Consider the following 25,347-nt stretch of genomic DNA (forward strand, 5'->3'; position numbering starts at 1 on the left):
AGATCCTGAGTTGCTGTGGCTGTGGTGTAGGCTGGCAGCTGTATCTCCAATTCGAGCTAACCTAGCCTGGGAACCTCCGTATGCTGTGGGTGTGGCCCTAGAAAGACAAAAGAAAAAAAAAAAGTAATTTTCGGACTTGGGCCAGCTAACTGTTCAGGAAGAGGTGTGGCCGTTGTTGCTAAAAGTCAAATAAATGAGAATACACTCCAGGAAAACTGACTCAGCTTTTTGTGGTAGTCCATGGTAGGTGGGGACATCCCAACTGGCAGGTTTTAAACTTTCTGCTGAAAAAATACTTGAAACTTAGATGATCTCTTTCATGAAGACTTTATGCCAATTCTTCCATTTTGTTTTTTACAGATCTGGGGAGTCGGGGTTGGCAACGGAAATATGTTTATGATGTCAGAGTAAACTTTAGTCACTTAGGACTAAAAGCCTTGCTTTTATTTTTTTCCTTAGAAATATATCCACAGTGATTATTAGTAAATCCAGCAAGATGTTTATTTTATTATTATTATTTTTTCTCTTTAGGGCCACACTTGCAGCAGATGGAGGTTCCAAGGCTAGGTGTCCAATCACAGCTACAGCTGCTGGCCTACACCACAGCTCACAGCAATAATGGATCCTCAACCCATTGAGCAAGGCCAGGGATCGAACCCACAACCTCATGGTTCCTAGTCAGATTCGTTTCCACTGTGCCATGATGGGAACTCCAAGATATTTATTTATGCACACAGTGTAAGAACTCATTACTGTCCCTGAAGCTTTGAGTTTTTGGTTTTTTTTTTAAGTTGATGGGTTTTTTTTCCTTTTTTTATTACTCAATGAATTTTATTACATTTATAGTTGTACAACAATCATCATGAAGCTTGAGTTTTTAAAGAAGGCCACCCACTCCAATCTCAGGCCATGTAGCACTTTTTACGTTATTTCATTTTATTTTATTTTTTGTGTGACAAAAATCTTTATTTATAAGGAAACGAGATGTAGTTACACAATTGATAGCAGTTCAATGGAAATAAAATTGTAGAGAATTTTGTAGAAGGAAGACTACTTATAATCTATTTTCCAGTAGACCTGTTTACTGCAGCATTTCCCACTTTTAAAATTCTGTACCAATAAGTCATCCTCTTTTTTTTTTTTTTTTTTTTTTAATTTAAGGGATTGTCTGCCAGTTTGACTGGAAAGTCTGAAGCCCAGCAGCAAACTGTTTAGCCCTTTTGTGGAATTTAATATCTTTTTCTCTTTTATGGCCATTTAAATAACACTGTCTGAGAATCCCTCCTTCACTTTTTTTAAAATTTTTTATTTATTTATTTGTCTTTTTGCCATTTCTTGGGCCGCTCCCGCGGCATATGGAGGTTCCCAGGCTAGGGGTCTAATCGGAGCTGTAGCCACCGGCCTACACCAGAGCCACAGCAACGCGGGATCCGAGCTGTGTCTGCAACCTACACCACAGCTCACGGCAACGCCACGCCGGATTGTTAACCCACTGAGCAAGGGCAGGGACCGAACCCGCAACCTCATGGTTCCTAGTCGGATTTGTTAACCACTGCGCCACGATGGGAACTCCCACTTTTTTTTTTTTTTTAATCACTCTTAGTTTTCCCAGCAACTGCCCTCACTTAGCGTTTCCAAAAACTAGTCCCTTCTTTAAGCCCTACTGTAAAATCAGATGTGGCTGAACTATAGCCTTAATTTTTAAATATATTCAATATGGTTAAATATGATTAAAATACCAAATTTTGGAGTTCCCACCATGGCTCAGTGGGTTAAGGACCTGATTTTTCTCTGTGAGGATGTGGGTTCAATCCCTGGCCTCAATCAGTGGGTTAAGGATCGGTGTTGCCTGTGAGCTGTGGTGTAGGTCGCAGATGCATTGCTGTGGTTGTGGTGTAGGCCGGCAGCTACAGCTCTGATTTGACCCCTAACCTGGGAACTTCCAAATGCTGCAGGTGCGGCCTTTAAGAAGCAGAGAAGAAAAAAAAAAAAGAAAAAAGAAAAGTGAGCCCTTAGGTATGGAGGTTGGGAGGGTCCTGGTATTTGCAAGATGGATTCAATAACACAATGTGTGTGAGTGAAAGATGAAATAAAGACAAGCAGGAGTTCCTGTCGTGGCACAAGCGGAAACGAATCCGACTAGGAACTATGAGGTCTTGGGTTCGATCCGGGGCCTCGCTCAATGGGTTAAGGATCCAGAGTTGCCGTGAGCTGTGGTGTAGGTCGCAGACTCAGCTTGGATCTAGAATTGCTGTGGCTGTGGTGTAGGCCGGCAGTTGGAGCTCTGATTAGACCCCGAGCTTGGGAACCTCCATATGCCACGAGTGTGGCCCTAAAAAGACAAAAAGACAATAAATAAATAAATAAATAAATAAAGATGAGCAAAATAGCTGATTTTTCAGGAAATACGTTTATAATGGTAGAGAAAGCATGACCAAAGGACTGTTGTAGCTGCTGGAAGGGAGAGGTTTAAGCATGTTGAAGGCTAAGAGGAAGGAGCCAGTGGAAAGAGAGAAGGTACAATTGAAATAACATCAACTTTAGTGTCGGGCAGACCTGAATTAGAGCGGTGTTAGCTATGCAACCTTGGCCAAGGAAACTCGCCACCTGAATCTCACTTCCTTCAACTATAACATGAAAACCCAGTATGTGAATGAGGTTAGTTCATTCATTCATATAATAATCTTTAAGGTGCTGGACACCCAGAAAAAACACTTGTGCTTTCTTTTTTTGTTGTTTTTTGTCTTTTTGCCATTTCTTGGGCTGTTCCCGCAGCATGTGGAGGTTCCCAGACTAGGGGTCGAATCGGAACTGTAGCCATAGGCCTACACCAGAGCCACAGCAACACAGGATCCAAGCCACATCTGCAACCTACACCACAGCTCACAGCAACGCCGGATCCTTAACCCACTGAGCAAGGCCAGGGATCGAACCCGCAACCTCATGGTTCCTAGTTGGATTTGTTAACCACTGAACCACGACGGGAACTCCAACACTTGTGCTTTCTTTCTGGGATCCCGTGGACTGGAAAATGTAGTTATAAAGAATGTAAATCAATGCATTGGAGAGAGATTCAGGAGTTGAAAAATTTTTTTGAAGACCTGGTTACTGTTTGGATCTGGAGTAAGAGTGTACAGTAGGGAGTGGTGTGGGCACAGGTCCTAACTGGCTCAGAAACATGGGCAAAGGTTCCAGTTGTGGCACAGAGGAAACAAATCCGACTAGGAACGATGAGGTGGCCCGTTCGATCCCCGGCCTTGCTCAGTGGGTTAAGGATCTGGCCTTGCAGTGAGCTGTGGTGTAGGCTGCAGACACGGCCTGGATCTGGCTTTGCTGTGGCTCTGGCGTGGACCAGCAGCTATAGCTCTGATTCAACCCCTAGCCTGGGAAACTTCATATGCATTGGGTGTGGCCCTAAAAAAAGAAAAGAAAAGAAACATGGGCAGGAATTCCTTAAGCAGCACTCCCTTTAAGCAGATGTTGATGGACCTGCAGCCCCAATTATCACTGCCAGCCAACTCGTAACCGTGTGGGAACCAGCCTTTAGTTGAAGCCCCGCTGCCTGAGCGTGGGAAAGCAGGACAATGGAACAGCCAAGGTCCCTGATGGCGTAATTGTACCACTCGCCCCTCTGTGCCTGAGCCTCCCCTATTCTCCTGACTCTGTTCCAGCCAGATAGGTGGAATTTCATGTTCATTGGAGCCAAAAGCATCCTAATAGTGACCGGTTGATAGGAGAATGAAGTGAATATGGAGATGGAGCTCCCTGGTGACTCAGTGGTTAAGGAATTAGCGTTGTCACTGATGTTGCCTCAGGTTCGATCCCAGGCCTGAGAACGTCCATATGCTGCAGGCGCAGCCAAATACATAAATTTGTATAGGAGTTCTGGTTGTGGTGCAGCAGAAACGAATCTGACTAGTTTCCGTGAGGATGTGGATTCGATCCCTGGCCTTGATCAGTGGGTCGAAGATCCAGCGTTGCCATGGGCTGTGATGTAGGCTGACAGCTGTAGCTCCCATTTCACCCCCTAGCCCGGGAACATCCATATGCCATGGGTGCTGCCCTAAAAAGCATAAATAAATAAATGAATAAATAAAAATTTAAAAATAAGTAAATATAAAATATGTAGAGCACCCTGTGTCTCAACAGGGTCAACTCAATTGCTGCTGTTATCATCAATCAATTAATACTACTTTGGGATGGGGGCACGTCCTCAGCATGCAGAAATTCCCAGGCCAGGAATGGAACCTAAGCCACAGTACTGATAGCACTGAATCCTTAACCACTAGGCCACCAGGGAACTCCCAGTTAATTCTATTATTAATCCACATGTTCTTTGGCAAATGGTGGTCCCTGTAGGTTGGCAAACTTTTTCTGTGACGTGCCAGATAGGAAATATTTTAGGCTTTGTGGACCATGTATTGTCTCTGTTGTATATTCTTCTTTGTGTTCATGGTTTTTTTTTTTTTTAATTTTGTTCTTTCCTTTTTAAAAATGTAGAAACCATTCTTAGCTCAAGCTGTGGGCATATTTGGCCTGCTGGCTAGAGCATGCTAAGCCCTGGTACTGCCATTCCTGACACAAGAGCCCAGGAAGAGACGGCCAGAGGAGGTGATAGTGAGGTGGCATATCCTGGTAGAGATGTTCCTTAGGCCACATGATTGAGCCTGAAGATATAAGTGGTAAATGGTCAGCACACAGATGGTAGGAAGCCAAGGAAGAAGTCTTGGGGATGGACGAGATCACTCAGGAAGACTGTGTACAGTCCATGCGGGAAGATGAAGAAAAGGCCCAGGTTAGGACTGTAGAGAGCCCTGTTTTTCTCCAGGATTGGAGTGAAGGTCAGAGTCTCAAGCTGGTGGACCAGACACCCCACAAGAATTAAACTAGTTTCAGTGCCGTGGTTTATATACTGTTACAGATTTATGCACAGGGTCCTGTGAGGGCACATGGAAGAAACATCTAACCAGCCTGGCCTCGAAAAGGGGGCTCGAAATGTCACAGTTTAACAGTCTTGTGAGATGCCTGGGAATGAGCCAAGAATTCCAGGCAGAAGGAACAGCCGATGCAAAGGCACAGAGGAGTGGGAGCCGAATATAGATGCTGGTTTGTAGACAGACTAAGATGTCAGGGAAGACTTAGGCTGGGAGAGATACGCAGGACCAGATCAAGGAGTGTTTTATCTGTGATGCCAAAACCTTGAAAGCGATAGGGAGCTCTGGAAGAGTTTTAGGCAGAGGGTGGACGTGATCGCATTGATGTTTCAGAAGGAGAATCCTGGTAGCAGATGTATGAAGGATGACTTCCAGGAGGGTAAAACAAGGGTTGGTGGGGAATAGAAAAGCTCTGGATCTGTCCAAGAGGAAAGCACTTTTAGGGTTCCTTGATTAGTGATATGCTGGTAAATGCTTTACAACTGGCTTCTCCAAGGGGAAAAGCCCTGATATGTAGCAATTGCCAATTTCTGTGGTGTAAATATTTCCGTCATGGCCAAAACGAAGGCAAGTAGTGGAAATAAAAAGAAAGGGCAGATTAAAGAGAGATTTAGGGAGTTCCTGCTGTGGCTCAGCCGTAACAAACCCAACTAGTATCCATGAGGATTTGGGGTCAGTCCCTGGCCCCACTCAGTGGGTTAGGCATCCAGCATTGCCATGAGCTGTGGTGAAGGTCACAGATGTGGCTCGATCCCTGGCTATGGCGTAGGCCGGCAGCTATAGCTCTGATTCGACCCCTGGCCTGGAAACTTCCATATGCCACAGGTGCTGCCATGAAAAGAAAAATAAAAAATAAAATAAAATCAGAGCCCAAATTAAAAAATCAAGAACCAAATCTACTGGAGGGTGAAAGAGAGATAAGTGTGGAATTAAAGTGAGTTCTACTGGAGGTCGGAAGTCAGAGCCTAGAAACCAGGAAAGATCTAAATTGTATAGCTTGTCAGATGATTTTGCTCAATTCCAATTTTTTTTTTCTTTTTTATAGCCACACTGGTGGCATGTGGAAGTTGCCAGGCCAAGGACTGAATCCAATCTGCAGCTGCAACCTATGCTGCAGCTATGCCCACACCGGATCCTTTAACCCACTGCAATGGGCCTGGGATCGAACCCGTGTCTCTGCAGCAACCCGAGCTGCTACAGTAGGATTCTTAACCCACTGCACCACAGGGGGAACTCCCGCTCAATTCCAATTTGCCTAAACAGACAGAATCTAGTATGCTTTAGCGAGCTGTTAAACTTGAGCCTGAAAATGGAACTTCATAATCATTGACATGAAAACTCTCACCCAAGCTTGCTTCGTGGTCATGTATGTAACAGAAAAAGAACTTTCTGAATAAGATATGTTTCCTTTAAACTCTTTTTCAAGAAAATGCTTTTTCTCCTTAAGAGAACATTTCAAAACTTATTTTAATTTATGTACTTTGTATAAATATTTTTAGGCATTGCTTTATTTTAAGTTGTATATTTGGAAGTTTATGCTATCACGCCAGACCTCAGACCAGACAAAACTTAGGTTTAACTGAGGACTTTTCCTTGAATTAATCTCTTTTTCCCTCCAATAACTGCTCTCCCCCCCGCCCTCCTTTTTTAAGGGCTGCACCCGAGGCCTAATGGAAGTTCTCAGGCTAGGGGTCCAATTGGAGCTATAGCCACAGGCCTATACCACAGCCACAGTAATGCCAAATCCAAGCTGCGTCTGTGACCTACATCACGGCTCATGGCAACACCAAATCCTTAACCCACGGAGGGGGGCCAGGGATCGAACCCACGTCCTCGTGGATACTAGTAGGGTTCATTTCTGCTGAGCCACACCGGGAACTCCCTGCTTTCCTCCCTTAAGTCAGCCTCATGTCTGGCCTTAGAGGGGTTTCCAGGCTTTGAGATTCAAGGGCAGAAGATTTTAAATTTCAAAAGCCCAAACTTTGGGCAGGGGAAGGAGACTAAAGCTTTTGGCCCAGACAGTGGATTGGTTTGAATGTGTGGAGAACCTCTGTCCCTCTTCTTCCACCAAGCAGACCTCGCAGGTTGTAGGTGGGGAAAGAGGTTCGGAGGGAAGGGAAGCAAGATTTAGATGCTGCTGGTCCACAGAAAGAGTCCTGGGCCATTTCCTTCCAAACCGGTGTAGGGGTGAAGGTCAAAAACTCAGGAGAGGAGTTCCCCTTGTGGCTCAGCAGGTTAAGAACCCTCATGGAAGCCTAGTATCCATGAGGATGCAGATTTGATCCCTGGCCTCCCTCAGTGGGTTAAGGATCTGGTGTTGCTGTGAGCTGTGGTGCAGGCCAGCAGCTACAGGTCATATTCAGCCCCTAGCCTGGGAACTTCCATATGCTGAGGGTGTGACTATTAAAAAAAAAAAAAAGACTCCCCAGGTAGATGGAGGCTCCAGGAGCTAAGCAGACCTCCCCCTCCAGCCAGGTGAGAGATAGGAGATTCTGCTCAGAGGCTCAGAGGTCTTGGTGCCTCCCGATGCTGGCTTGTTGCAACAGAAGACAACGGCTGGGCAGAACTCCCAGTCTCCCAGCCCTTATGCCTCCTGCCGGACCAAGAGGAAGCCTCCTTCTCCTTCTGTACTCAGCCAATTACTGTGGACGGGGAACGTGTTGCCTGGAGGGGACCAGGAGGAGACTGCTGCATCCTTACCTGTTACCTGCGCCGTGATAACCCAAGGTCAGGTGGGATGGAGGCTATCTCACCCACAGCTGGCTTGTAAGTAATTGCATGGAGGACTCGCCTCTCCTCTGAAATGTAAACTCAGCCTCAATCAGAGAGAAGAGGGAGGTGCCAAAGTGACTGAGATTAGGTTTAGGAAGCATTCTCTTGGGGTTGGGACACAGGTACGTTTCCCTGTTTCCCCTGCTCTTTTTGCCGTATGTATGCATTATCTCTTCGTAAATAATGTTCACTTATTATTTCTGGCCCACCTGTGTTAAAGAATCGAGAGTCCTAGAGAGTTCCTGTTGTGGCTCAGCGGGTTAAGAACTGAACTATCATCCATGAAGATGCAGGTTTGATCCCTGGCCCGGCTCACTGGGTTAAGGATCCGCCATTGCCGTGAGTTGTGATGTAGGTTGAAGATGAGACTCGGATTCGGTGTTGCTGTGTGTGTGTAGGCTGGCAGCTGCAGCTCTGATTGGACCCCTAACCTGGGAACTTCCATATGCTATAGGTGGGACCCTAAAAAAAAAAAAAAGTGAGAGTCCTATTTACGACATTAGTATAACAATATTGAGTCTTAGTGATTAAAGCCATATATTCATTGTTACAAATCAACATAAATAATTGGTTTATATTATTTTGTGTTCATATGTGGCACTACAAATATGATCTTTTTTTTTTTTTTTTTTTTGTCTTTTAAGGCTGTACCCATGGCATATGGAGTTTCCAAGGCTAGGGGTCAAATCAGAGCTGTGGCTGCCGGCCTACACCACAGCCACAGCAACACCAGATCTGAGGTGAGTATGCAATCTACACTGAAGCTCATGGCAACCCTGGATCCTTTAACCTACTGATCGAGGCCAAGGATCGAATCCACTTCCTCGTGGGTACTAGTTGTGTTCTTTTTTTATTTTTTATTTTATTTTTTTGTCTTTTTGCCATGTCTTGGACCGCTCCCTCAGTATATGGAGGTTCCCAGGCTAGGGGTCCAATCGGAGCTGTAGCTGCCAGCTTACGCCAGAGCCACAGCAACGCGGGATCCGCGCCGCGTCTTCGACCTACACCACAGCTCACGGCAATGCCGGATCCTTAACCCACTGAGCAAGGCCAGGGATCAAACCCACACCTCATGGTTCCTAGTTGGATTTTTTAACCACTGCGCCACGACGGGAACTCCTCCGAAGACTCTTCATTTTTTAAAGTATCCTCCTCCCACACATAAACAGCTGGCTGGCTCCCTGTTTTGCAGGTTGTAGGGACACAGTAAATATTTATTTGATTGATAAGTATGTTGACTCAATAAACGGATATGTGACCATCACCATAAACCCTTTGAAGATCTGATTCAAATCATTCTGGAAGTTCGATCATATGTTGAGGTTTAAGTGGGCTTTTTTTTTTTTGGCTGTGCCTACAGCACGTGGAAGTTCCTGGGCCAGGGATAGAACCTGTGCCAGAGCAGTGACCGGAGCTACTGCAGTGACAACACCAGATCCTTAACCTGCTGCATACAAGGGGCCTCCTGAGAACTAAGTGTTTTGCAGAAAGCAGGGAACATTTGTTTATCCAGCAAGTCGTGAGTGGAGGAAGGCAAATAAGATCTTTTACTGTCATGGCACAATAAAAGTGACTCACATTAAGTCTTGGAGAATGAAGTTTTCCAGAGGACAAGGCAGTGGGGGATGCACCAGGCATTGGACATGCACGTGTAAATGCATAGAAGTATAATCAAAACATGGTACCTCCAGACAACTCCTTGGAGAGATGATGTGAAATGAGCAGGACAGGGAGCAGGATGCTGATCAACCAGAGGCCAGTTGCTCATTGTGTCTGAGCATCTTCTACAGGGAAGATGTAGGAGGCTGTGCAGCCAGGATGCTCCAGACAGCAGCTTTCAAGGAGCTGGCTATGGATAGCATACGTATATGAAAACAAATGCATGAGTGAATATTAAAGCATTTGAATAAAGTGTTCATGATGGCTTTTTTGCTCTTACTCTCCTTTATAATCTGCAGTTTAGCAGGACAGCCCATTAGTTGTAATTCCAGGGTTATAAGATAAAATACCATTTGTCTCCCGTGAATGAATCAGCTTTAGGATAGGATGCTAAGAGGGAATTTTGCTTAACACCTGCATGCTTGGAAGGGCTGCATGTAGCCTACTGGGTGAGAAGCAAAGCAGTTTACTAGCGCCTGTGTCTCGCCATCTGTCTTCTGAAGGGCTCAAGTGACACCTGCCTTGACCGCTCTATTTAAAATGGAACCCCACTGCCACCCAGTGCTCCCTATTTTCCTTTCCTAGTTTATCTTTCTTCACGGCTTTGATCACATTCTAACACACTGTGAAATGTATTTACTTTTTTCTTTATCGGCCGTCTCCCTGTCCTCGCCCCATAGAATGTAATCTCCATGGGGGTGGAGCTTTGCCTGTTTTGCCGAGAATAACGTGGTACCCTAAGTGCTTGTGAAATCGGAATGAATGAAATGCCTTCTCAGAGCACATCAAGCACACTCCCACCAAATGTAAGGTATTTTTAAAAAAAATTTTATTACTCAATGAATTTATTACATTTATAATTGTACAATGATCATCACAATCCAATTTTATAGGATTTCCATCCCACAACCCCAGCGCATCCCCCCCCCCCAAATGTCTCCTTTGTCACCAAATGTAAGTTAAAAACTCATCCTGGAAGTTCCCGTTGTGGCTCAGTAGGCTATGAACCCGACTAGGATCCATGAGGACACGGGTTCGATCCCTGGCCTCACTCAGTGGGTTAAGGATCCGGCGTTGCCATGAGCTGTGGTGGAGGTTGCAGACAGGGCTCGGATCTGGCGTTGCTGTGGCTCTGGCGTAGGCCAGCAGCTGTAGTTCCAACTTGACCCCTAGCCTGGGAACCTCCATATGCCGCAAGTGCAGCTCTAAAATGCAAGCAAACAAACAAAACAAAACAACTCATGCCAGAGTCCCCTGGTGGCCTGGCTGTTAAAGGTAGGTCCTTAGCTGGATTGTTCTTCTGAGTCCAGAACACCTGCTCCAATGCACTCGAAGTCCCATTTGTGCCTTCACACAGTAGGAACTCTGGGACATCCCATCCCCTTTGGTGTGACAGCCGTGTTTTAGCTTCTCATTACTCACATGACTCCCCCCGCCCCCCCGTCCCGAATCATAAGTAGTCGTGTTGTATTTCTTTTGGAAAAATGTTATCACCAGTATGTACAGTTTTCTTACTTAATCTCTTTCACTGCGGTGGCACAGGTTCGATCCCTGGCCTGGGAACTTCCACGCCCCATGGAAAGAAAACGAAAAAAGAGAAGCAGCTTACAGGCGTGGGGGCAGGTACGTCCTGAAAAACACTAAAAACACTCTGTAAAGTGGAGCCATGGAAACCTGGGCCTTCCTACCTGCTTAGTCACTTTTCCTGCCCAGATCCAGGAAGGTTTGGGAGAGAGGTTTCCAGATTGTATTATTTTTTCCAGGCACTGTTCCAGAAGATAATATTGTATTAATAATATTTTTTTTTTTAAAAAAAGCTCCACTTGCATCTGTGTTCAGGGCTTTTTTTTTCCTTGGTTTGATCTTATTACTTTTTTTTTTTTTTTTTAGGGCTGCATCCGTGGCATATGGAAATTCCCAAGCTAGGGGTTGACTCGGAGCTGTAGCTGCCAGCCTACACCACAGCCACAGCAACACCAGATTCGAGCCGAGTCTGCAGCCTACACCACAGCTCTTGGCAAGGCCGGATCCTTAACCCACTGAGCAAGGGCAGGGATCGAACCTGTGTCCTCATGGGTGCCAGTCAGATTCGTTTCTGTAGAACCACGATGGGAACTCCTGATCTTTTTGCTTGTAGAATATTTTGAATTTCTCTGAGATTTCTAGCACACCCATCTGGCAGACACACTTAGTATTTTGGGGTCAGGCCTCTGAGAAGCCTGTGTTGGAGCTGACTGGCGTGGCCTAGACTCACACTGCCTTGCTGCTCTTGGGAATGGTGCCACCATCTCCAGACTTAGACAATTGTGGGTTTCACCAAGTTCTTTAACTTGGAACTGGAAGAGTTGATCTGTGCTTCTTCTAAACCTAGGGAAGTACATCTGTACTCTTGGCCTGCCAAGTTAACAAATTTCAGCAGCACTTCAATAGGTAAGAAATTAAAATGTATCTGGTACCCTGCTAAACACTTGTAACGTATCAGTTCATGTTCATTCTTCCAGAAGATGTGAACAAGAACAGGCAAACAGAGATTATGGACCCTACCCAAAGTCATCACTAGTAAGTCCTTAGCTGGATTGTTCTTCTGAGTCCAGAACACCTGCTCCAATGCACTTGAAGCCCCATTTGTGCCTTCACACAGTAGGAACGCTGGGACGTCCCATCCCCTTTGGTGTGACTGCCGTGTTTTAGCCTCTCATTACTCACATGACTCCCCCCCCCCCGGCCCCCGAATCATAAGTACTCATGTTGGATTTCTTTTGGGAAAATGTTATCATCAGTATGTATAGTTTTCTTTCTTATTCCCTTTCCTTCGTGCAAAATATAGTATAAGTTTTGCTTTCAGAAAAATGTGCCTAGTGTGAGATTGTGTCTGAAGTGTAAATGGCCAAGTCTTGATTCATGGTAAGGAAAAAATGACAGTAATTGTGAATTATGTAGGAGCTCCAATATGATTTATTCTAATAGAGTGTTGTTTTTTCGTCTTCTCCTTTTTGTGAAGGCTGCATCTGCGGCATATGGAAGTTCCCAGGCTAAAAACTGGAGCTGGAGCTGAGGTCTATACCACAGCCATGGATCCAAGCTGCATCTGCAAGCCCCAAGTGTGGCAATGCTGGATCCTTAACCCACTGGGTAAGGCCAGGGGTCGAACCCACATCCTCATGGATTCTAGTCAGATTCTCAAGCCCCTGAGCCACAATGAGAACTCCAAGAATCTTTTCAAGTTGATGAGCCATGTGGAATTTTTTCCCTGTGAACTTGGTTTTCCTGTCTTTTGCTCATTTATTTTTATTTTTTATTTTAATTTTTTGTCTTTTGGGAGCTGTACCCATAGCATATGGAGGTTCCCAGGCTAGGGGTTGAATCAGAGCTGTAGCTGCCTGTCAATACCACAGCCATAGCAAGACAGGATCTGAGCCGCGTCTGCAACCTACACCACAGCTCACAGCGATGCCAGATCCTTAACCCGCTGAGCAAGGCCAGGGATCAAACCCTCGACCTCATTGTTCCTAGTCAGATTCGTTTCCACTGCACCACGACGGGAACTCCCTGACTTGTTATCTGTTTTGCCTTTTTCAACATGCCCTAAAATGGAATCATACAGTATATCTGGTTCTTTTTTTTTTTTTCTTTTTACAGCTGCATCTGCAGCATATGGAAGTTCCCAGGCTAGGGGTCAAATGAGAGCTGCAACTGCTGTCCTATGCCATAGCCACACAGGTTCTGAGCCATGTCTGTGACCTACACCACAGCTTGAGGCAATGCCCGATACTTAACCCACTGAGGGAGGCCAGAGATTGATCCCACATCTTCATGGAAACAGTCAGGTCCATAATCCGATGAGCCACAAAGGGAACTCCTGGTTCTTTTTAATATCTGGCTTCTTTCACTTAGCGTAATGCTTTTGAGATTCAAACATATTTTTTCCATGCATCAGTAGTTCTTTTTATTGCTGAGTAATATTTTGTCATATGGATGTATTTATTTCCCTGTCAGTGGATATTTTGATTGTTTCTAATTTGGAGGTATTATGAACAAAACCTACTTTATACAGTTCCAAACAAATCTTTGGAGATTTGCTATGCTAAAGTTTTTTATATTTATATAATCAAATGTATCAATCTTCTCTGGCTTTTGTATTTTGAGACATGGAAAGATAATAAGAGATTTCATTTCTTTTTTTGTTCAAGTACTGGTGTGTTCTCATTTTTTAAAATGCAGATCTATTTGGAGCTTATCCTGGTATGAAGCATAAATCAATTTTCTTTTTCCAAGTGGCCACTCAATTGTCCCCAATTTCCTAAATAAATCTTTTAAATCTGGGAGTTCCTGTAGTGGTTCAGTGTTTAACGAATCTGAATAGGAACCATGAGGTTGCAGGTTCAATCCCTGGCCTCCCTCAGTGGGTTAAGGATCCGGTGTTGCCATGAGCTGTGGTGTAGGTCCCAGATGCGGCTCAGATCCCACATTGCTGTGGCTCTGGTGTAGGCCGGAGGCTATAGCTGCAATTGGACCCCTAGCCTGGGAACCTCCATATGCTGAGGGAGCAGCCCAAGAAATGGCAAAAAGACCAAAAAAAAAAAAAATCTTTTAAATCTGACTTAAGAAACTCTATTTTATAATTATTTGTAATTATTTATAATCTGTTACAAACATTTTACATTTATTACAATTACATGTCTTGGCGTTCCCATCGTGGCTCAATGAGTTACCAACCAAACTAGTATCCATGAGGACGCAGGTTCAATCCCTGGCCTTGCTCAGTGGTTTAAGGAGCCGGTGTTGCAGTGAGCTTCAGTGTAGGTTTCAGACATGGCTTAGATTTGGTGTTGCTATGACTGTGGTGTAGGCTGGTGGCTCCAGCTCTGATTTGACCTCGAGCCTGGGAACTTCCATTTTCTGAGGGTGTGGCTCTTAAAAGACAAAAAACCAAACCAAAACAAAAAACATGTGTTTATCACAAATATTCAATTAAAGGTAGAAGTTAAAAGTCTATTCTTCTTTAAACCCTCAACTACAACTTCCAAAACTAGTAAATTCAATTATAAATCAAGTTATTTTTTATCAGTTATCTAGAGAAAAGATTTAATTCTATTTAGACAATCATGCCACTTTAGAACATGATTTTCTCTTTGAAGTTACTTTTTATTAAAATTAAAAACACTTGTTTTCATGGTTCTTTGATTAATATTAGCTTATACGCTTAAATTGTAATCCTTTAAACATTTAAGCATTATTTACACACAATAAAATCACCTTAAAAATTATAAATTAGGAGTTCTCTTGTGGTGCAGTGGGTTAAGGGTCGGGTATTGTCACTGCAGTGGCTTGGGTCACTGCTTTGGCCAAAGTTTGCTTCCTGGCCCCGGGGAACTTCCACATCCCATGGGTGTGGCCAAAAGAAAAAATGTAGATGACCAAACTCTCTTAAACTTTTAAACATCTTAAAATCATTATAAACTTAGTAGATATTCCTAAGTTTAAACGTTGACTACCATCTTATGCATTTAATAAAAAATGACAAATATAGAATATCAGATTCTCGACAGCATTTTAAACCTCTTAAGAATACACAAAGTGCAGCCTCTAGTTTAAGTATTATTATACATCTTCCCTCCTTCTGGCAACACTACCAAAACAACAATTATAGGGTTTTCTAAAGCATAAACCCACAAAGACAAGGAGAATGGGAAAGGCGACGAAGGCAGTAATTTTGTTTTGTGGAAAGCAGATGGCTTGCTGGTAGCTGATTTAACAGCCCTGAAAAAGCTGAAATATAAGCTAGTGGTAGGGAAGCCAAGAATCAATCAGATTTGCACCCTAGAACCCAGAGAAGGGCGTCTCAGGGATGGGTGGAAACAGGTTCTTTTGAAAGCTAGGGTAAAAGAGGACCTAGAAATAGTAGGGATGGTTGAAATTCTGTTTAAGAGGTGGTTAGAGGAGTTCCCGTCGTGGCGCAGTGGTTAATGTATCTGACTAGGAACCATGAGATTGCAGGTTCGATCCTTAGCCTTGCTCAGTGGGATAAGGATCCAGCGTTACCCTGTGTAGGTCACAGACGTGGCTTGGATTCCGAGTTGCTGTGGCTCTGGCGTAGGCTGGTGGCTGCAGCTCCAATTGGACCCCTAGCCTGGGAACCTCCACATGCTGCAGGAGCGGCCCAAGAAAAGGCAAAAAGACCAAAAAAAAAAAAGAGGTGGTTAGAATCACTTTCTTCTTCGTCCCCTCCGCAACTCGGATCTGGCATTGCTGTGGCTGTAGTGCAGGCCAGCAGCTGTAGCTCCGATTAGACCCCTAGCCTGGGAACCTCCTTTGCAGTGGTTGCAGTCCTAAAAAGAAAAAAAAAAGAAAGAAAGAAAGAAAAAGAAAAAATAGGAAAAACAAAAAAAAAATCCATAAAAGAGTTGGAAGATAAAACCAAGAAAATCTAGAAAAAAAGAACCAAAAGTAAGAGACAGATAATAGGAAAAAATAATAATAATAAACAAATTAGATCAGGATGTCCAATATCTAGAAAAAAAAAAGAATTCCAGAAGAAAAATATACAAGAAAATGTCCTAGATGTGACATATTCCCAGATTAAAAGCTGTCAGCAAGTACCCCACAAAATAAACTGCAAAAGATTCATTCCAAGAATCTCAAGCAAGGTCCGCCAAGGAGGCAGAAACCACACTTATTTTACCCGGGACAATGTATTATAAAGGGTTGTTAACTAATAGAAGACAGTTAACATTTTTCTTTCTTTTTTTTTTTTTTTTTGGCCTCCAGCACATGTGGAAGTTCCCCGGCCAGGGATCAAACTCATGCCACAGCAGCAACTGGAGCCTCTGCGATGACAACATTGATGCCTAACCAGCTGTGCTACAAGGAGACTCTTGTTCGGCACATGGAGGTTCCCAGGCTAGGGTCGAATAGCAGCTATAGCCGCTGGCCCACACCTCAGCCACAGCAACACCGGATTTGAGCCATATCTGAGACCTACACCACAGGTCATGGCAACACCAGATCTTAACCTGCTGAGCAAGGCCAGGGATTGAACCTGCATCTTCATGGATGCTGGTCAGATTTGTTTCTGCTGAGCCACAACGGGAACTCCTGGTTAACACCTTTTAAAAGGGGTGGAGAGGGCAGGAAGTTGTACACAAATATGTATGGAAATTGTATTTGTCGTTGTTGTTGTTTTGTCTTTTTGTCTTTTCTGTGGCCAGGCCCGAGGCATATGGAGGTTCCCAGGCTACGGGTACAATAGGAGCTGCAGCCGCCGGCCTACACCACAGCCACAGCAACGTGGCATCTGAGCCGAATCTGCGACCTATACCACAGCTCACGGCAATGCCGAATCCCTAACCCACTGAGCGAGGCCAGGGATTGAACCCTCAACCTCATGGTTCCTAGTCAGATTCGTTAACCACTGAGCCATGATGGGAACTCCAGGAAACTATATTTGTAATAGCTAGAAACAGAAAACAACCTGGGAGCCCAAGCACCAAAGCAAAAGTTTGGAAGAAAATCCAGAAGCTATGGGAGAGCACAGTTGGAATCTAGAATTTGAGCTGTTTACAGAGTTCTGAAAGTGGAAATCAAAAAGAGGCTAGCTCTGTTCACAGACACAGACAACAGACTTGTGGTTGCCCAGGGTGAGCGGGGTGAGGAATGGATGGACTGGGAGTTTGGGATTAGCAGATGCAAACTATTATAAGTAGGATGGATGAACAAGCTCTTCTGTATAGCACAGGGAGGGATATTCAATATCCTGTGATAAACCATAAGGGAAAAGAATATGCAAAAGAATGTGTATAACTAAATCACTTTGCAGTAGAAATTAATACACCTTCAATAAAAGACATTTTTTTTAAAAAAAAAAAAAGGAGGCTAGCTCTGGAGTTTCTGTTGTGGTGCAGTGGAAACAAATCCGGCTAGTATCCATGAGGATATGAGTTCAATCCCTGGCCTTGCTCAGAGGGTTGAGGAAGCAGCATTGCTGTGAGCCATGGTGTAGGTTGCAGACACGGTTGAGGTCCCTCATTGCTGTGGCTGTGGTATAGGCGGGCAGCTGCAGCCCCGATTTGACCCTTAGCCTGGGAACTTCCATATGCCTTGGGTGTGGCCCTATGAAGCAAAAAAAAAAAAGTATCTCTCTACGTTTTGAAATGCAAATTCTTTGAAGCTTTTGAGTAATATCGAAAGGTAAAATTACATGCAGTTTGCCCTTGCAATTCTTGCTTCTCCATTTCTCAGTAGGCTGTTCTGATAACATAATCCTTCCTCACCTAATAAAAATCTTTCATAAACGTTCCATGATACAGTATCTCAACCTACTCTGGAAAATCCCCTAATTACATATGATTTCCAAAACAGGGAGAAATTTGATCTGATGCAATAACAATAGTCTGCAGGAGAAAGCCAAAGCAGTTGTGTGCTAAATTACAGTTGTGTTTCTTGGACAGATGCTAACAAAGATTCAGAATATGCCCCATTTAGTAGAGTAGCCGGGAAGTCACCCTAATCCTTTATGAGCAACTTTGTGTATTAACTGGATAGATAGATGACCCCCCTTTTTCTTTTTTGGTCTTTTTTTAGGGCTGCACCCATGGTATACGGAAGTTCCCAGGCTAGGGGTCGAATCAGAGCTGTAGCTGCTGGCCTATGCCACAGCCACAGCAATGCCAGATCTGAGCCACGTCTATGACCTACATCACAGCTCATGGCAATGCCAGATCCTTAACCCTCTAAGTGAGGCCAGGAATCGAACCTGTATCCTCATGGATACTAGTCGGGTTCATAACCCACTGAGCCATGTCAAGAACTCTGATAGATGACCCTTTAATTATGCTTCTGAGAAAATACTTAGAGCAAAGAATATATACCTCTTAATGATTACTGATGATTAGAAAGATCATATACCAAGTCAGAGTGAAAAGGTGAAATAAAGATCTTTGAAGAATACAATTAAGAAAGCAAAACTTTGGAGTTCCCAGGCTAGGGGTCAGATCAGAGCTACAGCTGCCCACCTACAACACAGCCTCAGCAATGCGGGACCCGAGCCGTGTCTGTAACCTACACCATGGCCCACAGCAAAGCCGCTTCCTCAACCCTCTCCCTGCCCTAAAAGACAAAAAAAAAATAAAAAATAAAAATTTTTCTTCCTTGAGTTCCTTTGTGTTAAAGCGGGTTAAGGATCCAGTGCTGTCACTGCTGTGGCTTGGGTTACAGCTGTAGTTCAGGTTTTATCCCAGTCCAGGAACTTCTATATGCTGAGGGCACAGCAAAAAACAAAAAATAAAAAAGGAGTTCCCCTTATGGCTCAGTGGGTTAAGGATCAAACTCCTGTGGGGATGCAGGTTTGATCCCTGGCCTAGCTCAGTAGGTTTAGGATCTGGCTTTACCAGCAAGCTCTAGTGTACTTTGCAGATGTTGCTCAGGTCCAGTGTTGCTGTAGCTGTGGCACAGGCCTGCAGCGGCAGCTCCAGGTACACTGCTAGCCTGGGAACTTCCATTAAAAAAGACCAAACAAACAAACGCACAAACACAGCTTGTTGAAGTATGATTGAATATTGCTAGATAGTTGATGAGAACAAGGACAAGGTTCTGATCTGTTGGTATTTGGGGCTGCGTGTGTTGTTATAAACATGAAGGACCGACCAGCAGAGGAACAAGAAGAAAAGGGGGAAGGAAAGAGGCAAAGACCTTCCTCCCGGAAGCTCAGGTGCTGGCATCCTCTGTCTGTCACCGGGCTGGGCACTTTGGATTTACCCAGGTCATCCCTCCAAAATTCAATGAGGTGAGCATGGTTGGAGATGAAGAAATTGAGATCAAAACAGATTAAGATTTGCCCAAGGTTGGCTTTCCCTTCGTGGCTCAGTGGTTAACAAACCCGACTAGGATCCATGAGGACGTGGGTTTGATCCCTGGCTTTGCTCAGTGGGTTCAGGATCCACAAGCTGTGGTGTAGGTTGCAGACTCAGCTCGGATCTGGCATTGCTGTGGCTGTGGTCTAGGCCAGCAGCTGTAGCTTTGATTCGACCCCTAGCCAGGGAACCTCCATATGCTGCAGGTGTGGCCCTAAAAAAGAAAAAAAGCAAAAAAGACATTTGCCCAAGGTAAATGACAGAGACTAGGGTTTAAATCCAAACCCTCAGAGTCTCTAGTTTTGTCCCAGTGGTAGGATTTTCAGCCGATGTAGTGACAGGAGTGGCACAATCTCTGACCTGGGGGCCTGTGGTGGGGCCGTGTGTTGTCCACAACGGAAACACTCCTGAGCTTACTTTTAAAAAAGAGGTCTTGGAGTTCCCGTCTTGGCGCAGTAGTTAATGAATCCAACGGGGAACCATGAGGTTGTGGGTTCGATCCCTGGCCTTGCTCAGTGGGTTAAGGATCCGGCGTTGCCGTGAGCTTGGTGCGGGTTGCAGATGCGGCTCGGATCCTGCGCTGCTGTGGCTCTGGCGTAGGCCGGTGGCTACAGCTCTGATTCAACCCCTAGCCTGGGAACCTCCATATGCCCTAAAAATACAAACAAACAAAAACAAACAGACAAAAAACAACAACGAAAAAGTAAGCTTGATTGTAGTTCTCTGGTAGCCCAGTGGGTTAAGGATCTAGCATTGTCGCTGCTGTGCCTCACGTCACTGCTGTAGCTCCTGTTAGATCCTGGGGCCTGGGAACTTCTGCCTGCCTCTGGGTATGGCCAAAAAAACAAAAGCAAAAACAAAAAAACCCCAACTAAATAAAAGGAAGCTCAATTTTCTAGTTTTTAAAAAAGATTCACTGGCAATCTATGAGAAATCTAAAAATATGCTAAATATAAATAGAATTTTTAAAGAATTCTCATGGGTCCCATGATTTCTGCTAAGATGCCAAATGGTAGTTGTATCTTATAAGGAAGCTGATTGCCTGCTCTTCCAGGAGAGGGACTGAAGGAGAACGAGACTCCTTCTGGGTCAGACTCTGCCTGGGCAAGTTGCTTATCTTGGCTGCGGTCAGCTTCTTCATCCATAAAAAGACAGTCATGCACTGCTTACAGGTGGTTGAGAGCCTGATGAAACACATTCCAGCCAGTTCTAAACAGTTGCAAAACCCCTGGGAAGTGCTGGAGTTCCTGTTGTGGCTCAGCAGTAACGAACCCAACTAGTATCCATAAGAACTCATGTTCCATCCCTGGTCTCGCTCCGTTGGTTAAGGATCTGGCATTGCCATAGCTGTGGTGTGGGTCACAGGCATGGTTTGGACCCGCATTGCTGTGGCTGTGGTGTAGGCCAGTGGCTATAGCTCTGATTTGACTCTTAGCCTGGGAACCTCCATATGCGTGGGTGCAGCCCTAAAAAGACCCCCCCCCAAAAAAAAATTTTTTTTAAATAAAATTTCTGTTAGATATTTGCAAGCCAATTTACATTCCTCTCACTGAATATTGCAGGCTCTCATTGTTCCTTGTCCTCACTAGCATTGGGTTTGAACACAAAAAAAAATTTACTGATTTGAGGAGTTCCTGTGGTGGCTCAGCGTAAGTGAATCTGACTAGTGTCCATGAGGACGCAGGTTCAATCCCTGGCCTCGCTCAGCGGGTTAAGCATCTGGTATTGCCGTAAGCTATGGTGTAGGTCGCCGACATGGCTCAGATCTGACGTGGCTGTGGCTGTGGTGTAGACAGCAGCTGCAACTCTGATTAGACCCCTAGCCTGGGAACCTCCATATGCCGCAGGTGCAGCCCTAAAAAGGCCAAAAAAAAAAAAAAAAGAAGAAGAAGAAAAAAAGAAATGTACTGATTTGAGAGGTAATAAGTGTCTAATATCTTTTTCTGTTTTCTTAAGTACAGTGTGTCAAGCATAATAGTCTTTTTTGTGATTTCTATCTTTTATTCTGTCAACATGGCGTATGACATTCATTGGTCTTCATATGTTGAACCGTCCTTGTATCCCAATGATAAATCCTCCTTGGTCAGGATTTATGATCCTTTTAATGTGCTTTTGGATTCAGTTTGCTAGTATTTTGTTGAGGATTTTTGCATCTACGTTCATTAGGGATATTGGCCTGTAGCATAGTCTTGACTAGGCTGAGCGGTGGTTCTGAGCAGTGGATGTCTGGTGTCCTGCTCTGTAGGCGTGGTCTGATGAGCTGTGGGATGAAGGCTGTGTATAAAGAGAGCTTTGTGACTCAGAGCAAACCCTGTGTTTACCAGTTAGGAGTGAGGAGGCTTGGGTTCTGGCTCCAGCCAGCCGTGTTTCCTTAGGCAAGTGTTATAGTCTCAGTCATTCACTTTAAATACCTCAGAGGAGCCGGGTCGGATGTGTGTCTGTGTGTACAGGGTAACTTGAGTCTGTGCCCTGAGGCTCCTCCCTTCAGACGCCATTATGGCCAGCCCTTCAAATATGGCCTTCTAAATCAGAACCAGAGGGTTAGGAGTTCCCATTGTGGCTCAGTGGTTAATGAATCCGACTGGGAACCATGAGGTTGTGGGTTCAATCCCTGGCCTTGCTCAGCGGGTTAAGGATCCGGCGTTGCCGTGAGCTATGGTGTAGGTTGCAGACCCGGCTTGGATCCCGAGTTGCTGTGGCTCTGGTGTAGGCTGGCGTCTACAGCTCCCATTTAATTCCTAGCCTGGGAACCTCCATATGCTGTAGGAGCAGCCCAAGAAATGGCAAAAAGACAAAAAAAAAAAAAAAGAACCAGAGGGTTAATTAATTTGCAAAAGAGAGGTCAGAATTTTTTTTATTTCCTTTTTCCTGCTTTTTAGGGCCACACCCATGGACTATATGGAGTTTCCCAGGCTAGGGGTCAAATGGGAGCTGTAGCTGGGGGCCTACACCACAACCACAGCAACACAGGATCCGAACCACATCTGCGACCTACACCACAACTCACAGCAATGCTGGATCCTTAACCCACTGAGCGAGGCGAACCCTCGTCCTCATGGACACTAGTCAGGATCATTACCGCTGAGCCATGACAGGAACTCCCAGAAATTTCTTTTTTTTTTTTTTTGTCTTTTCATCTTTTTAGGGCCACACCCGCGGCATATGGAGGTTCCCAGGCTACGGGTCAAATCGGAGCTTTAGCTGCCGGCCTACACCACAGCTCACGGCAACACCAGATCCTTAACCCACTGAAGGAGGCCAGGGATCAAACCTGCAACCTCATGGTTCCTAGTTGGGTTCACCGGAAATCGTTTTTAATGGATGAAATGAAAGATGGGCAAGATATGAGGCTGACAAGTAAGATTGTACAGGTGTTTCTCTGCCTTTATTTTTCTTTCTTGACCACCCTGCAGCGTGTGGAGTTCCCAAGCTGGGGATCAGATGCTGACTATGCTGCAGCTGTCACAGGGCCGGATCCATGAACCCACTGGGCCGGGCTGGGGATTGAACCTGTGTCCTGGTGCTGCAGAGATGCCACCCATCCTGCTGTGCTACAGCAGGAACTCCTCTCTGCCTAGTTTTGAACCACATAAGAAGTAAGCGCAGTAACCAGATGTTTCTGGAGTAACGCCCTGTCTAGAACTCATACGTTCCAAACACTTGCATTTAACCCACAATTTAGTTGCTCCATCTGGCTGGAGGTCTAGCTGATTACATCATTGTAACTTAGGGGCATGTGCCCCAGAGGGGACCTTCCGGTGAAGGTTTCTGCAGAGTGCCAAGGTGGATGCGGGGGAGATATTCCACTGACCTTCCAGACTCCTTCTGTGTCTGTCTTTCTTGTGTCCGAGTTCAACTGTAATATAATATCTGGTAGAGTGGTTGTAGGGAAGGCTGACTTCATTTCTGACTTAACCTCTTTGAAATATTTCCCTCACGTACGTGAGTCTCAGGAAAGGGACTAAATTATTTCTGACTTCCCAACTAGTTCTAAAAGTTCTAGATTATATGTATAAAGAACAAAGCAGGGAGGGGTTCCCGTCGTGGCTCAGCAGAAATGAATCTGATGAGCATCCACGAGGATGCAGGTTCGATCCCTGGCCTCCCTCAGTGGGTTAAGGATCCAGCATTGCTGTGAGCTGTGGTGAGGTCGCAGAGGTGGCTTGGATCTGGCTTTGCTCTGGCTGTGGTGTAGGCCGACAGTTGGAGCTCTGATTTGACCTCTAGTCTGGGACCTTCCATATGCCAAGAAGGCAGTTCCCATTGTGGCTCAGCAGTAACGAACTTGACTAGGACCCATGAGGACTGATCTCTGGCCTCACTCAGTGGGTTAATGATCTGGCATTGCCATGAGCTGATGTAGGTTGCAGACGCGGTTTGGATCTGGCGTTGCTGTGCTGTGGTGTAGGCTGGCAACTATAGCTCCTATTCAACCCTTAGCCTTCAAACTACCTGGCATCTTCATCCATTGTGGTTCAGCTGCTTAAGGACCTGACATTGTCTCTGTGAGGATGAGGGTTCGATCCCTGGCTCAACTCAGTGGATTAATGATCCGGCATTGCCACAAGCTGTGGTTTGGGTTGCAGATGTGGCTCAGATCTGGTGTTGCCATGGCTGTGGCATACGCTACAGCTGCAGCTCCAATTCAACCCCTATCCCAGGAACTTCCATGTACTGCAGATGCAGCTATAAAAAGAAAAAAAAATACCGGGAATGTTACTTATAGTATTTAGTATTAATTTTAGTGGGATATTTAATGGATGAAAAAGAGAAGGAAAATTGAAGGGCAGAGAGATTAAATAAATGGGCTATGTCTGTCTACGTTTCAAAATTCATGCTCTTTTGGAGTTTCTGCTGTGGCACAGTGGGTTAAAAAAAATCAGACTGCAAGAAAGAGAAGGACAAATACCATATGCTATCACTTATACCTGGAATCTAATGCATGGCACAAATGAACCTATGTACAGACAAGAAACAAACTCATGGACATGGAGAACAGACTCGTGGTTGCCAAGGGGTGGGAAGAGGGAGCGGGTTGGACGGGAGTTTGGGGCTAGTAGATGCGAACAATAGTGTTTGGAGTGGATAAGCAATGAGAGCCTGCCGTACAACACAGGGAACTGTAGCTAATCACTTGCGATAGAACATGACGGAGGATAATGTGAGAAAAAGAATGTGTGTATATATATATGCATATGTATAACCGGGTCACTTTTCTGTACAGCAGAAATTGACAGCTGATTATAAATCAACTGCAATAAAATTTTTTTTAAAAAAGTCAGCGGAGTTCCTGCCATGGCTTAGTGGAAACAAATCGGACTAGTATGCATGAGGATTCAGGTTCCATCCCTGGCCTTCAGTGGGTTAAGGATCTGGTGTTGCCGTGAGCTGTGGTGTAGGTCACAGACACGGCTCGGATCTGGCATTGCTGTGGCTGTGATGCAGGCTGGAGGCTACAGCTCCAATTGGACCCCTAGCCTGGGAACCTCCATATGCCTTGGGTGTAAAAGACAAAAAAACTAGTCTGACTGCAGTGAGGCTGGGGTTACTGTGGAGGTGCAGGTTCAATCCCTGACCTGGTGAGTTAAAGGATCCAGTGTTGCCACAGCTACGGCATAGGTCGCAACTATGGCTTGGATTCTATCCCTGGCCCAGGAACTTCCTTATGCTTGAGTGGCTATTAAAAAATAAAAACAAAAAAACTTAAGAACCATCTTCTTTCCACTGTCATACCTGATATCCTCTTGTTTTAGATTGAATTGGCCTCCTTCCTCCCTTGCTTAAACTCTTATATTGAAATCTTAATCCTTAATGTAACTATTTGTAGACAGGGCCTTTCAAGAACTAATTAAGGGAGTTCCCTGATGAATCAGCAGGTTAAGGATCCAGCATTGTCACTGCTAAGGCATGGTTTCAATCCCTGGCCCAGGAACTTCTGCATGCCACAAGAGAGGCCAAAAAAAAAAGAAAGAAGAAAAAAAAAAAGAATTACGTTTGAATGAGGTCATAAGGGTGGGCCCTAATCCACTATGACCAGGAGGAGACACCAGGATTGCCCAGGCTCAGAGGAGAAAGGCCACATGAGGACACAGGAAGAAGGTGGCACCTGCAGGCCAGGGAGAGAGGCCTCAGGA

At 45.0% G+C, this 25,347-nt stretch overlaps 1 protein-coding gene across 1 annotated transcript in view; it reads left to right on the plus strand.

The window, feature by feature from the left end:
• Positions 1–10,874: 10,874 nt before the first annotated feature.
• The window catches only part of LOC125123622 (F-box only protein 36-like), a 48,783-nt gene continuing 34,310 nt past the window's right edge, over positions 10,875–25,347 (plus strand). The window contains exon 1 of the mRNA XM_047773704.1: positions 10,875–10,988. Within this exon, the coding sequence (XP_047629660.1) occupies positions 10,941–10,988 (48 nt within the window). The 5' untranslated portion in view covers positions 10,875–10,940. The remainder of the gene's footprint in view (positions 10,989–25,347) is intronic.

The sequence above is a fragment of the Phacochoerus africanus genome, chromosome 3 (assembly GCF_016906955.1).
Source record: "Phacochoerus africanus isolate WHEZ1 chromosome 3, ROS_Pafr_v1, whole genome shotgun sequence".
In the NCBI taxonomy this organism is placed as follows: domain Eukaryota; kingdom Metazoa; phylum Chordata; class Mammalia; order Artiodactyla; family Suidae; genus Phacochoerus; species Phacochoerus africanus.